This window comes from Sinocyclocheilus rhinocerous, unplaced genomic scaffold (assembly GCF_001515625.1).
Source record: "Sinocyclocheilus rhinocerous isolate Xijiao unplaced genomic scaffold, SAMN03320098_v1.1 scaffold562, whole genome shotgun sequence".
Taxonomy (NCBI): domain Eukaryota; kingdom Metazoa; phylum Chordata; class Actinopteri; order Cypriniformes; family Cyprinidae; genus Sinocyclocheilus; species Sinocyclocheilus rhinocerous.
In genome coordinates this window covers 1,113,798-1,126,471 of record NW_015641608.1, presented here as the reverse complement: position 1 = coordinate 1,126,471, position 12,674 = coordinate 1,113,798, and the positions used below count along the sequence as shown (strand labels likewise).

The 12,674-nt window shown below is 38.1% G+C and overlaps 1 protein-coding gene across 1 annotated transcript in view; it reads right to left on the bottom strand.

Annotated features, from left to right (window-relative positions):
* LOC107755247 (E3 ubiquitin-protein ligase LNX-like) overlaps window positions 1-12,291 on the bottom strand; it is a 14,602-nt gene extending 2,311 nt beyond the window's left edge. Inside the window, exons 1-6 of the mRNA XM_016571968.1 lie at window positions 11,932-12,291; window positions 10,348-10,556; window positions 8,974-9,363; window positions 5,242-5,376; window positions 3,615-3,792; window positions 1,367-1,628 (exon numbers count right to left, since the gene is read on the bottom strand). Of these exons, the coding sequence (XP_016427454.1) occupies window positions 1,367-1,628; window positions 3,615-3,792; window positions 5,242-5,376; window positions 8,974-9,363; window positions 10,348-10,556; window positions 11,932-12,283 (1,526 nt within the window). The 5' untranslated portion in view covers window positions 12,284-12,291. The remainder of the gene's footprint in view (window positions 1-1,366; window positions 1,629-3,614; window positions 3,793-5,241; window positions 5,377-8,973; window positions 9,364-10,347; window positions 10,557-11,931) is intronic.
* Between the last annotated feature and the right edge of the window lie 383 nt (window positions 12,292-12,674).

Genomic DNA, 12,674 nt, shown 5'->3' with positions numbered 1-12,674 from the left:
TTTTTGGCATTTTTGACTTTATTATGATAGGCCAGTGTAGAGGAGAGAGGAAGCAAAGTGGGAGAGAGGGAGTGGGGCAGGATCGGGAAAAGTCCTTGAACCGGGATTCCAACTCGGGCCGCCGGTAGCATAATGGCACGATATGTCGGCACGTTGCCCACAAGGCTATTGGTGCCGACAGAATTAATATATTTTTAAACATTTGTATAAATGTTGTATAGATTTTACATTTTAAACAGTTGTATAAATTAGTAAGCTAAATTATACATTTTTTAATTACTATTATAAAAAAAGAAAAGGGATTGTGATAGTTAATTTCTGTGATAGTTACTACAGTATAAATACGATTTAAACTGGCCTGTTGTTGTTGTAATTATTATTATTATTAAAAAGACATTTTGATTAATTAGTTAATTTCTGTATATACAGTATATGAATACATTTTATTACATTCCATATACAGTATACATTTGGTATCAATTATATTGTATAAATTATTATTATTGTAAAAAATAAAGGTGAATGAGATACAGTCGGGTTATCCACAGTGCTATATGTAAATTATAATTTACCTAGATTAATCAATTGTTGTTAATTATTACCTGATGACTAATGCACTAACTAATGCTAACAAATTGAGCCTTACAGAATTATCATTTTTGATCAACTATCCAGTTAAATGGGGTGCATTTCAGGAGCTAGAGGCAAGAGAGAAATTCACAATAAATAAAAGGTTCAAAGGGAGCTTATGGATATTTTGGGGAAATAAGTGAGTTTCTAATGGCCAGCAGCACTGAAAGGCCCGATTTGTGTTTAAAGGCTTACAGGCTCTGAAAAAAATGCTACTGTTATAGATATTTAAAATATCGATATCAACCATGTCTGACAGCTAACAGCATGAAAGCTCAGAGCTCAGATTTAAAGTGGACTTCTGTGAAATGAGATGATGTAGAAATGGAGAGCAGACAAATGTGTGAAGGAAAGAGAGAAACAGAACTAAGCAGGAAAAGTTCAGGGAATGGAAGAGAAAGGTCTATTTAAAGCCGTCACACTCTCAGGCATCTAAACCTGTTCTTTCCTCAACCCTGCTCTGTTCTCCCCTGTCGCACTCTCTTTCTCCCTTACACACAACTTTCTCAATTATTATGCATATGAAATAATTGGGGAAGTTAAGAACTTTCACACTCCATCACAGTGAATTCCCACAGATTTGGTGTGAGAAGGGAAGAAAATGGGTGGAAAGTGGGAAAGCTCAAACCTACACAATAGAAAAACAGCAGCATATATATGTATATGTATGTATAAAGAGACAACATTAATTCAAATAATGTATGTCTATTTTTTGTGTGTGTTCTGCTCAATGTACCTGGGCAGCTGGAGCCAGGACACCCAGAGGGGGGAGTAATCATCATTAGGCGGGGGTAGTTTGATATCTCCGGGTGAAGAGGGCGAGAGAGCACAGGGGGAATGCAGGGGCGGCATGCAGTCCAGAGAGGAGCTCTCATTTGGGGGTCTCATTTCTAGTACCCGCAGGACCACCGGGGACGAGGTGTTCTTCAGGTTAGCCACGGCCTCGCTCCGAGTCACACCCGTCAGGTCAAGCCCATTTACATTTAGAAGGATGTCACCTAGAAGACGGGATAGTCACATTACTATGGGGATCACAGGACCGTAACAGATCTGTTGTTGCATGACAGAGTTGCATTGATAGGACATACTACTTTGATGAGTAGATATAATTTCTATTTATTTTCCCTCAATTTTTAATAGAATAATGAGCATACAAGAATGGGTTTGGAATGTAAATTGGGTCATTTTTTATTTCATATTGTTTTATAAATTGAATATTAACTCTTCATGTAAATATGACAATGTCAACAGAGTGCAGAGATTGAAGACCGAAAACAAGAAAGAAGGACAGAGTCAGACGCTCACCTCTGAGGGTGAGATGAGAGAGATTTTTGTGAAAGACTCAGAACTGGGAGAGAGAGGCACATACTGAAATATACTGGACACACTACACACAGAGACACACCATCTCTCTCTTTCTCTCTCTCTCATCCATATGAGTTTAATTGAAAACACAAAAGGCTTACCCAGTGTTAGAATTGCGGGGGGTCTAGAGGAGGTCAAGATCTCCTATTTTTAATCATAGTCCCCCTAACCACCATTTGTAGTGCCCTTTAAATGTGTTAATATGGCAGGAGGTCATTATTTTGTTATTTTGCATTTCAAATAAATAAAAAAAAGCTTGTCGGACATCTGTAGAATCATACATCTAGACATTTCATATCTTATTAGCCTATATTATTTTTATACATTACCATTTAAAAGTTTAGGGTCAGTAATGTGCGTTGTTTGTTTGTTTGTTTATTTATTTTTTATTTTTTTTTGAATGTTAATACTTTTCTCCAGCAAGAGATGCATTAAATTGATCAAAAGCGACAGTAAAGACATTGCAAAATATTTTCAAATTAAAATTTCAAATAAATGATATTCTTTTGAACTTTCTATTCATGAAAGAATCCTCATGTATCACAGTTTCCACAAAAAAATAAGCAGAACAACAGTTTTCAGCATTCATAATAATGAGAACTGTTTCTTGAGTATCAAATCAGCATAATGAGAATGATTTCTGAAGGATCATGTGACACTGAAGACTGGAGTAATGACTGCTAAAAGTTGCCATTTTAGGAGTAAATTACATTTTAAAATATATTAAAATAGAAAATGTATTTTAAATTGTAATAATATTTCACAATAGTACTGTTTTTACTGCACCAAATAAATGCAACCAGATTTTAAAAACGTTAAAAATCTTACCAACCCCATATTTGTGTGTGTGTGTGAGATTATTTTCAATACAAATACATTCAGTTTATATTTAATAAATTAAAACCTAATGTTCATAGTTAACGTGATAGGAAAATGCATATTGAAATGACTAAAGTGCTGTAATTCAGCTTCATTACGAATAATTTACTATTCTATGATAACTGTTTCTATTGTACATAGTTGCGCTTAGTAATCCACAAAATGGAAAGAGTAACTAGCTGTAGTTTATTACCAGCTTAGTGCCTAATTTACCAGGAAGCACTTTCTAAAACTACTTTCTTCCAAATATCAGATCCTCACGAAATTTCTGGTTCAATTCAAACACTGGGCTTACCACACCTTTGTACAGCATATAAAGACTCAAAGCTTTGATCTTGCATGTGTGGGTCTGTATTTGCTAGACACTTTAAACCACTGCCTTCATACACCGACCTGTGCATGATCACAACTTCACACGCCTACATACATGTCACATATGACAAAAATAAACCCGAAAAACTTCTATACGCTCAATCGGAAGCTGATAATTGTGTGTATGACAGAGACAGATTTAGCAGTATGGCAGGTGTACGAGTGGGAGTGTGTCATTTTCTAGTGTTTTATATGCATATATTTGCAGAGCTGATTACGGTCATACATATGCAGTAGCAGGTGTGTCTTTGTTTGTGTGTGTACTTGCATTCAAAAGTAGGAAAGATCAGAGAGGCACCTTGGAAACAGGTGTGTGTGGCTTTGTCAGATGTGTCTGAATAGGTTAAACACACTTTGTGAGTCTGTACCTTTGCGGATCGAGCCCTCTTGTCCAACCACTCCATTGGGGTCGACGTTGGTGACGTAGACGGGCAGATCCCACCCCCTGCTGCTCATCCCACCCGCAACCGTCATGCCGAGAGAATCGTGCGGCTCCTTCAACAGAGTCACCGTCTTCTCGTAACATGCAGGCTTTTGGCATGAATCCTGAAATAGAGGGACAGGAAACGAGAAAGATGAATTCACTAAAGTTTCAGAGCAAATTACTCAGTTTTATGACGTTTGTTAACCTATGATCTGGATTCACACTTTCCTGATGCCACAAAAAAAGAATAATATCTGAACACATGACTGCCCGAAGCGTGTGTGTGTGTGTGCTTGTGTGTTAGTAATGAATGGTGAGCTTGCAGGACGCTGTTATTGCTGACTGCAGCCAAATTTGGCCTTGGATCCACTCCAAAAACAACAAACACAGTCGCTAAGTCCTAACTTAATAAAAAGCGTTATTAAAGTTCAATAAAAGGGCTGTTTATATTTGGTCTGAGCCTCTGGCTACAGAAAAATCAGATCTGGAGTTAGCGTGACGGCGTGTGTGTGTGTGTGTGTGTGTGTGTGTGTGTGTTAGGCCGTGTCTAATTCAGAGGAGTGAAAAGCCTCTGACAATATGCTGCCAGAATGTTTCCACCTCTCCAAGTGTGTAAAAGAGAATTAACAAGAGTCACTGAAAGGATAAAAAGTGATTGAAAGAAAGAGAGAGAGAGAGAGGGGGGAAGAGAGGTAAGGTTAGGGTTTGGTTTGTTCTGGTCTGGTTTTATATGGGTTCTAGGCCTTTTGAAAAACAACAGGAAATTACATCATAGAGAGAACCCCTGCCGATCCGCATTACTGTGTGTCAAGGTCAATAAGTCTCTTAAAATATCAGATTATTAGGACTTTTCATGTCAAGGCAAGGTTAGATCAGGTTATAAAATGTCAAGTGGTGTGACCCAAAAAAAGGTAACACTTTACTTAAAGCTGTTATGTATAATGCATTATTAATATTATTAAAAGGTATAATGCATTATATTTATTCATAATGTACATTATAATACCTTATATCTTGTAAATAATTATAACCAAATTTAAAATGCATAGTGTAACAATGAATTTATATGTTATAATGTATTCACTTTGGTTACAATTATTCATGAGATTGTACGATGCATTATAAGGTGCATTACAAGGCATAAATAGGTTTGCTGGATTAAGTGTCATTGACACTTAATCCAGCAAACCTTCACAAATTGGTCTGAGATGGGGGTTTTTTTATGCAAGGCAAAGAAAAGAGAGAAATGACTAACGATGAATTTGACTTTTATTAGAACAGGGGAAGTTGTCAGTGCAGATATTGAGCAGCAGAAAATCCCATTTAGAAGACGCACTGAAATCCAGCCTGCCATGGCTGTTTCCTCCTGCTGGGTTTTCTTCTGTTAATAGGTTTGGAGACGGCCGTCTCAAAGGAGTGTGTGTGTGTGTGTGTGCTGGCTGATTGCTTGATTCTTTGATGTAGAAGTAATAGGCTTTCAGATCTTTTTCCTCAATAAGAGAATGTTTAGTAAAGCGGTGCAGAGGGACGGGAAATAAAGAGTGTGTGCGGCTTATGCTCATGAAACCCACCAGTAAAGAGTGCTCAATATCCACAGGCGAGTAGGGCGGTGGTCCCTCCATGTTCCACGGCGCCTCCTGTAGGATGTCCGGAGTAGGGATGTGAGTCTGGCGGGACACAATGAAGTGGACGCGGTCCTCACTCGCCTGCAGAACATATAGCAGATAGCATTAGTGCTCTACTTTATGTGATTATTAGGGTTTAAAAGCCTGTTCACACCAAAGACCTGTAACGACAACTATAACGTTTTAATAATTGTTCCAAGTCTATGAGAATAGGGAAATCCACACCACAACTATAACGATAATGGCATAGTAGAACGATATTGTTGTAATCAATTTTAGGACGATTTTCCAGCTGATGATTGATCAAAAACAATGACAGCCAATCAGAATCCATCCTGCTTTAAAGAGCTTGTGCATTTAAAGTGGCAGATGACAAAACTGCAACATGCTTATAATAAACAGAACATTATCTTCCATAGGTGTGAATGTTAATATACAGTAGTCAACATTTAAAGTGGATCATAAAATTTCATCAAAGTTGTCCTAAGACAAGAACACATTTTGGTTTTAGGACAACTTTGATGAAAGGTTTTGATCCACCTCAAATGTCGACTAGTGTAGTTATCATAGTTATCTTTACTGTTATTGTTCTTGGTGTGAACAGGCCTTAAGAGAGGTTAATGCATGAGGTTTTATGAATGATGATGAAAACTTTGCTAACTAGAAGTGTCAAGATAACTAGCTTGACAGGGACATTTTATTCTAGAGAGCATTTGATTGGACAAAAATCTGTATAGCACAGGAAGATGAATCATCAATATTTATATAAATAATAAAAAATAAGTTAAAACTCAAATCTGAATGGGAATGAAATCTTTTTAAAGACTGCTCAGAAATTATGAGATTAATCATGATTATTTGATTCTATTCACAGCCATGATTTTATGTTTCTTTTCAAGTTTATGCATTAAAAATTACTATGAATGTGCACAGAAAAAATGCAATATTATTTTTTATTTTTACTGTATAAATGTATCTTATTATAAAAATATATAGCTGCCTTTACATTGTAGGAATGGGCTAAAAGCCAACACACTCCAATTTTGATTTCTTGGGGCCTTTGGCGTTATGGTGGGTGAAAGTTGGCTTAACATTATCTGTCTACTGCAAAAACCTTTCGAACTCCACAGGAGAGCAAACAGAGGACAACAACTTCCCTGAGGAGCGAGCAGTTCAAAAACTGAATTTAAAATTTAAAATAGTTCGTTCATACCCTAGAGAGTGTGTGTGTAATGTCTCATTACTCTCCGGACGTCTAGCAAGCACAATTACCAGATGTTGTGCTGACTGCCAATGTCCTACAGCTCCAGCTCAGTGTGAATGTGTGATTATATCTAGAGGTGTGTACTTATTAAAGAAAAACTAATATATATGGAGATTTGGGATCCATTCTGCAGTCTGTGTGTATGTGTGAGCTGAAGGAGGGCACAGGCTCTAGTTTTTCCCTCTCTGATTTATTTTTTATCCATTCCTGTCGTTCCATCTGAGTGCATCGCCGGCCGCTTTCTTCTTCATTAACCCTTTATTTTGACAACCCCGTAGCTTGTGTTGCTCTCAAGTGCACACTCGCATTGAGAGCCTATGGAGTTCTTGGGAGTTCAGTGCTCTGAAGCTGCCTCTTAAATGAGTGGGCTTAGCTTGTTATCGGCCTAATTGGACTAATTTGATCAGTTTCCTGCCAGCAGTTAATCTATGTCAGAAACTCCTGCTGTGAGCGGCCATCTTGAGAGACCAATCTGAACCAGACAGGAAGCAACAAGCTGAATAACAACATTCGGAAAGACCCACCACACTGAAATACATATCGAATCACACACTCACTACTCTCTTACACACTCTTATATCGTTATGACACACTTCTCACCACCGAGATGAAACCACAATCAAATAAACTGCCACAGACCTTATGTAAGCTCTTCATCTTTTGCAATACTGTTCAAGGAACAGCAGGTTTTATTTGGAACCAAAAACAGTTGGTTTTTGGGGCTCAGGACTAAGTCTAATCCTGGGTTAAAGTGTAATTATTACCATTTAATGAATGATTCACTGAATAAAACGCCACAAGTTAGGATTAGATGGCTTTGTAAACATTCATTTTTTGAAATGCTGAAAAGGCTTAGCAATAAAAGTGCTTAAATTAGTTAGCATTACTTCTAATAAAATTAGGCTTTATAAATGTCAAACCATTAGTGAAGCACTGCATCAAAAATACATTTCCCGGCTGTTGTTTTTGTCACATTTTATTATTACTCAAATATTTTTACTGATTTTCATTATTATACAACAATCACAACCAAGGGGGGGGGAGGAAAAGGCAATGATTTCTATCTGATTAGCTGATAGGTGAATGGAAGTCAAGGGATTAGGGTCCATATCTTTATTACATATAGATGAAAATGTTCTAAAGATGTCTATCCAAAAACTTTTTAATCTGGGGCATCCCCAGAACATATGACTCAGGTCTGCTAGTTCCAAACCACATCTGGGGCAAGATGAGTCTGAGACTTTTTTTTTAATTGGTGGTTTTGTTTTGTTTTTTGTTTTGTTTTGTGAACAAGCGTCCTGGGAATTTAAAAACATTTATTGTAGAGGTCATGTGTGAACAAAAGCTGTTGATGAAATCAGCTTTGGCAGTTTGGTTGTAGCATTGCTGGAAAAACTTCATATGTGACTCTGGACCACAAAACCAGCCTTAAGTGTCAATTTTTCAAAATAAGCTGAATAAATAAGCTTTCCATTGATGTATGGTTTGTTATGATAGGACAATATTTGGTTGAGATACAACTATTTGAAATCTGGAATCTGAGGGTGCAAAAAAAATCTAAATATTGAGAAAATCGCTAATGAAGTTATCCAAATGAAGTCCTTAGCAATGCATATTACTAATAAAAAATTAAGTTTTGATATATTTACGGTAGGAAATTTACAAAATATCTTCATGGAACATGATCTTTACTTAATATCCTGATTTTTGGCATAAAAGAAAAATCAATAATTTTGACTGCATTTTGGTGATGCAATTTCATTACAATTCAAGGTTTACTGCATGAACATGGTTATTGTCAGTCAGACTGTATTTTGCATCAAAGCAAACAAAATCCATGTTGTCAGATGGGCTATATTTAGCTTGAAAAGACTGCATTTTATTTCCATTCAGGTATGCACACTTTTAGGGATTGACTTTGAATTGCATTTGTTTTAAATAGTTCTGATGCATATTTACGCTTTTGATTTGTGCCATTATCACCGTTTCGTCTGTTGGTATGCACAGGCCTTAAAGGGATAGTTCACCCAAAAATTAAAATTATGTCATTAATTACTCACCCTCATGTCGTTCCAAACCCGTAAGACCTTCATTTATCTTTGGAACACAAATGAACTAATTTATTATTTATTACACAAATTATTAAGGTTGAACCACTGATGTCACATGGACTACTTTAACAATGTCCTTAGTACCTTTCTGGGCCTTGAACGTGTCAGTTGCATTGTTGTCTATGCAGGGTCAGAAAGCTCTTGGATTTCATCAAAAATATCTTAATTTGTGTTCCGAAGATGAACGAAGGTCTTACAGGTTTGGAATGACATGAGGGTGAGTAATTAATGACAGAATTTTTATTTTTGGGTAAACTATCCCTTTAATACTCACCACATAACCTCTCCCATAATGCTGCTCACCTGAATAAGCAGTGCTGCATGCTCAGGAGTGCCGTATCTCAGGTCATGGCCATTGATGGCCAGCACGCGGTCGTCTACCCTTAGCCTCCCATCGCGGGCGGCCAGACCCCCCTCCAGCAGGTGGAAGATAAAGACGCCATGTTCGTCAGGTCTGCGCACCAGCTTGATGCCCAGCTGTTCGTCTGGAGCCCTCTTAACGAGGACCACATGCAGGCTGTCGTCCCTGATGGTGGGGGTGTGGGTGGGGAAGGCCTCGGTGGGAGAGTGATGATGGGAATGGTAACGGTGGCGCTGCTCTCGCAGAACAGTCAACCGCAGCAGTGTGCAGGGCTGCTTCAGAGCCGCCACAGCATAACAGTGAGGCACGTTACTGATGTCTATACCATTCACCTGATGGGAGGACAGCATGAGATTAGAGAGAGAAATCCAGAGAAATGTTTTTATGTTTGTAAGATTTTTGTATTGCATTTTTGAAGCTCACACAGTAGAGGATGGTGCAAGCAATGAAAATGTCATGGGTTCAATTCGGAGGGAACTGTCGTCTGCTACTTTAAATGCTTGAGCTCTTTAAAGGATGGATTCGGATTGGCTGTCAATGTTTTTATCGTTTATCAGTTGGAAAAAAATCATTCTGAAAGTGATTCCAACAATATAGTTCCTCTGTGCCATTATAATTATAGTTGTGGTGTAAATTCTGCTATTCATTTAAATGTAGAATGATTTTTAAAACTATATTATTATCATTAGTTGTCCTTGGTATATCAGGCATTAAGTCAGTTTGGATGAAAATGTCTGCCAGAGGCATAAATGTAAATATAAATGTAGAGAGAGGACAAGAAATTATAGCAGTGAGGGAAGGTGAAAGTGATTCAAAAATGTTGCAAGCCGGATTCAAACTAATGTTGCCAATATGAGCACCCGAGCTCAGTGTTTTTGCATGCATTATTAGGTTTTGGCTCAGAAAACAATATACTGTATACACTTTCTGTCTTTCTGCAATTCTGAGGTTTGAAAAGACAAATTTGCTGCAAATGTGTTCATTTCAATATTTTCATATTTGATTAATTAGACCTCTCAGCTTTCTCATTGGGGATGCATATCATTTTGATTGATCTGACTGCTGATAAGTGCTAATGCTCATTTCTTAATTTATTATTAATATATTAATATATTGGCCATTTATCGGTTACAAGCTATAACAAAAATAATTATACTTGAAAAGAAGTCCATTCCACAAATTTACATGCAGAATCCTCACACACTTCCCCTCTGAACAACAGATGGTGAAGCCCATGACAACATGTGCTATCAAAACCAGGACGATTCACTCCTACTGTACAGTGACGTAACATCAGATCTAGCACACATACGCACCTTGAGGATCATATCTCCAGGTAGCAGTCTTCCATCCCGAGCGATGACGCCCTCTCTGTAGATGTCCTGAATGAGGATGCGAACCAGAGGCGTCTCATTGCCCCCGACAATGCTGATAGCTAGTGGTTCACAAGGATCTACCCTGGTGATCTTAATACTGGTGACTTCACCATCAGGGATTAGATGATGCAGCTGAGGTAATGCAAATACTGAGAGAGAGAAAAAGAGAGCGTCTGTAATCAGTGAACTCCCACATGATCATCACTTTCTGTGCTACACAAACAGGGCATCTGTCCAGATCAAAGCAGAGCCAAACATGACTAGCCTTAAAAAAGCATTACAGTGATCCATCAGAGGAAGCAAGGAGGGCCAAGACTTCCCGAAATTGTATTCAAGATGAATGTAATAATTTCGGTGATTGAGTTAACATTTGTTTAAATCATTTTAACCACTAATTTGCTTAACTCAGATATTCTATCAATCAAAAATCTGGGGTCAGTCAGATTAAAAACAAAAAACAAGCAAGAATGCATTAAATCGATTAAAGGGGTCATATGATGTTGCTAAAAAGAACATTATTTTGTGTATTTGGTGTAATGAAATGTGTTTATGCGGTTTAAAGTTCAAAAAACACATTATTTTCCACATACTGTACATTATTGTTTCTCCTCTATGCCCCGCCTTTCTGAAACGCGTTGATTTTTACAAAGCTCATCGTTCTGAAAAGCGAGGTGTGCTGTGATTGGCCAGCTATCCAGTGCGTTGTGATTGGCCGAATACCTCAAGCGTGTGATGGAAATGTTACGCCCCTTACCATACTGTGATGCCCTGTCCGGCCGGAGCGACGAGACAAAAACATTAAAACCCATTATAAACGAGGCATTTGTTGCATACAGTGGGGACATAATTACTGATTATAATGACCTATACTGTCTTTTTACGCGTTGCATCGCGCCGCGTAAACATAAAACCATGTCTGCATTTGTGATCGGAGAAATGACAAACAACAAGCGCCACTCTACACTGCTCAAAACTCGCGTTTGAATCGTCAGTGGCAAATTCTTTATATATAAAAAACGTACTTACAGACTGTGAGTCAGAACTGCTAAGCAACCCTCTCAATCAGCGTTCATCTGTCCAGTCCCTCTGTCCCAACACACTGCTTCATTTCCTCTCTGTCTCTCTCTGACAAGTCTCCTCAGGCTCCATCTGCATTATTAAAGGACCATATGCTACTGCGGGGCTGAGCGGACCCAAACCAGAATGTCACCTTCTGACACACTCCCTTTCTCCTTTTATTATCCATTGATATTGGTTTAGCATGCTATTGAATGATATTCATAGGACAGTTCATGTTTGATGAGGTGCTATGCAATAATGCTTTATAACAGCACAGTTACACTACATAGTTAACAATTATAAACATGCTTACTACAATACATGCTAATGTTAATGCTAAAACAGGGGGGCCTCTAATAAAACAACTTGGTTTGTTGGTCTTAACTGGTTTAATTTGGTCTAGCTGGTTACCCAGTCAATCTTTTTCTGGTGTCCGAATACAACACTTGCAAGACCCACACTCACCCTCCGGTGGTATGTTGGCATTTCTGAGGTTGTCTCGCTCCTCTGTGGCCTCATTGGCCACTGCTGTTCCACTCTTGGTCCTCCTCAGGACACTGAAGGCTCGATTCAGGCGGCGAAAAGAGCGACTACGCACTGACGTTCTGTCAAAGTTGCGATCTGTGAATGAATGTGAGAAGGAACTGAGTGAGAAAGGAGGAGAAAGAAATTTTCCTACTAAACATGCCTGGACTTGTCCCTCTTCTGCTGTCCACTTCCAGCCAATCAGAATTGAGTTGGCACACAGTAGCCAATCAAATTGTCTCTTTTTTTGAGCATCATAATGCATTGCACCTGCAGGCCAAGTGATAAACATCTGAAGTAAACAGCACCTGCTGGTTCTGTATTGTGGACACTGCAGTAAGATTATAACTTCTTCAGGTCAGACCTGAATCAGCACAGAAGTAGAACACTTTTTTTCTGCATGTCTGTGTAACTTAAGTCATCACAGATGAAAGTTTCAGACAAAAATAAAACTACAGTATATTATGTACAAACCTTTAAAATTTCGATACATCCAAGATTTTCAGACACCCTCCAGGTGATCAGTGGATGAAATATATTAAACTTACAGTGTATTACAAACTAATGATCCGTTAAGTTAGTTTTATGTTCCTGAAGTTAGTTAATGTTCCTAAAGGAGGTTATTATAAGTGTGGATTTATTAGAAGTTGAGAGTCTGTGTCAAAGGTTGCTGGATCTTTAAA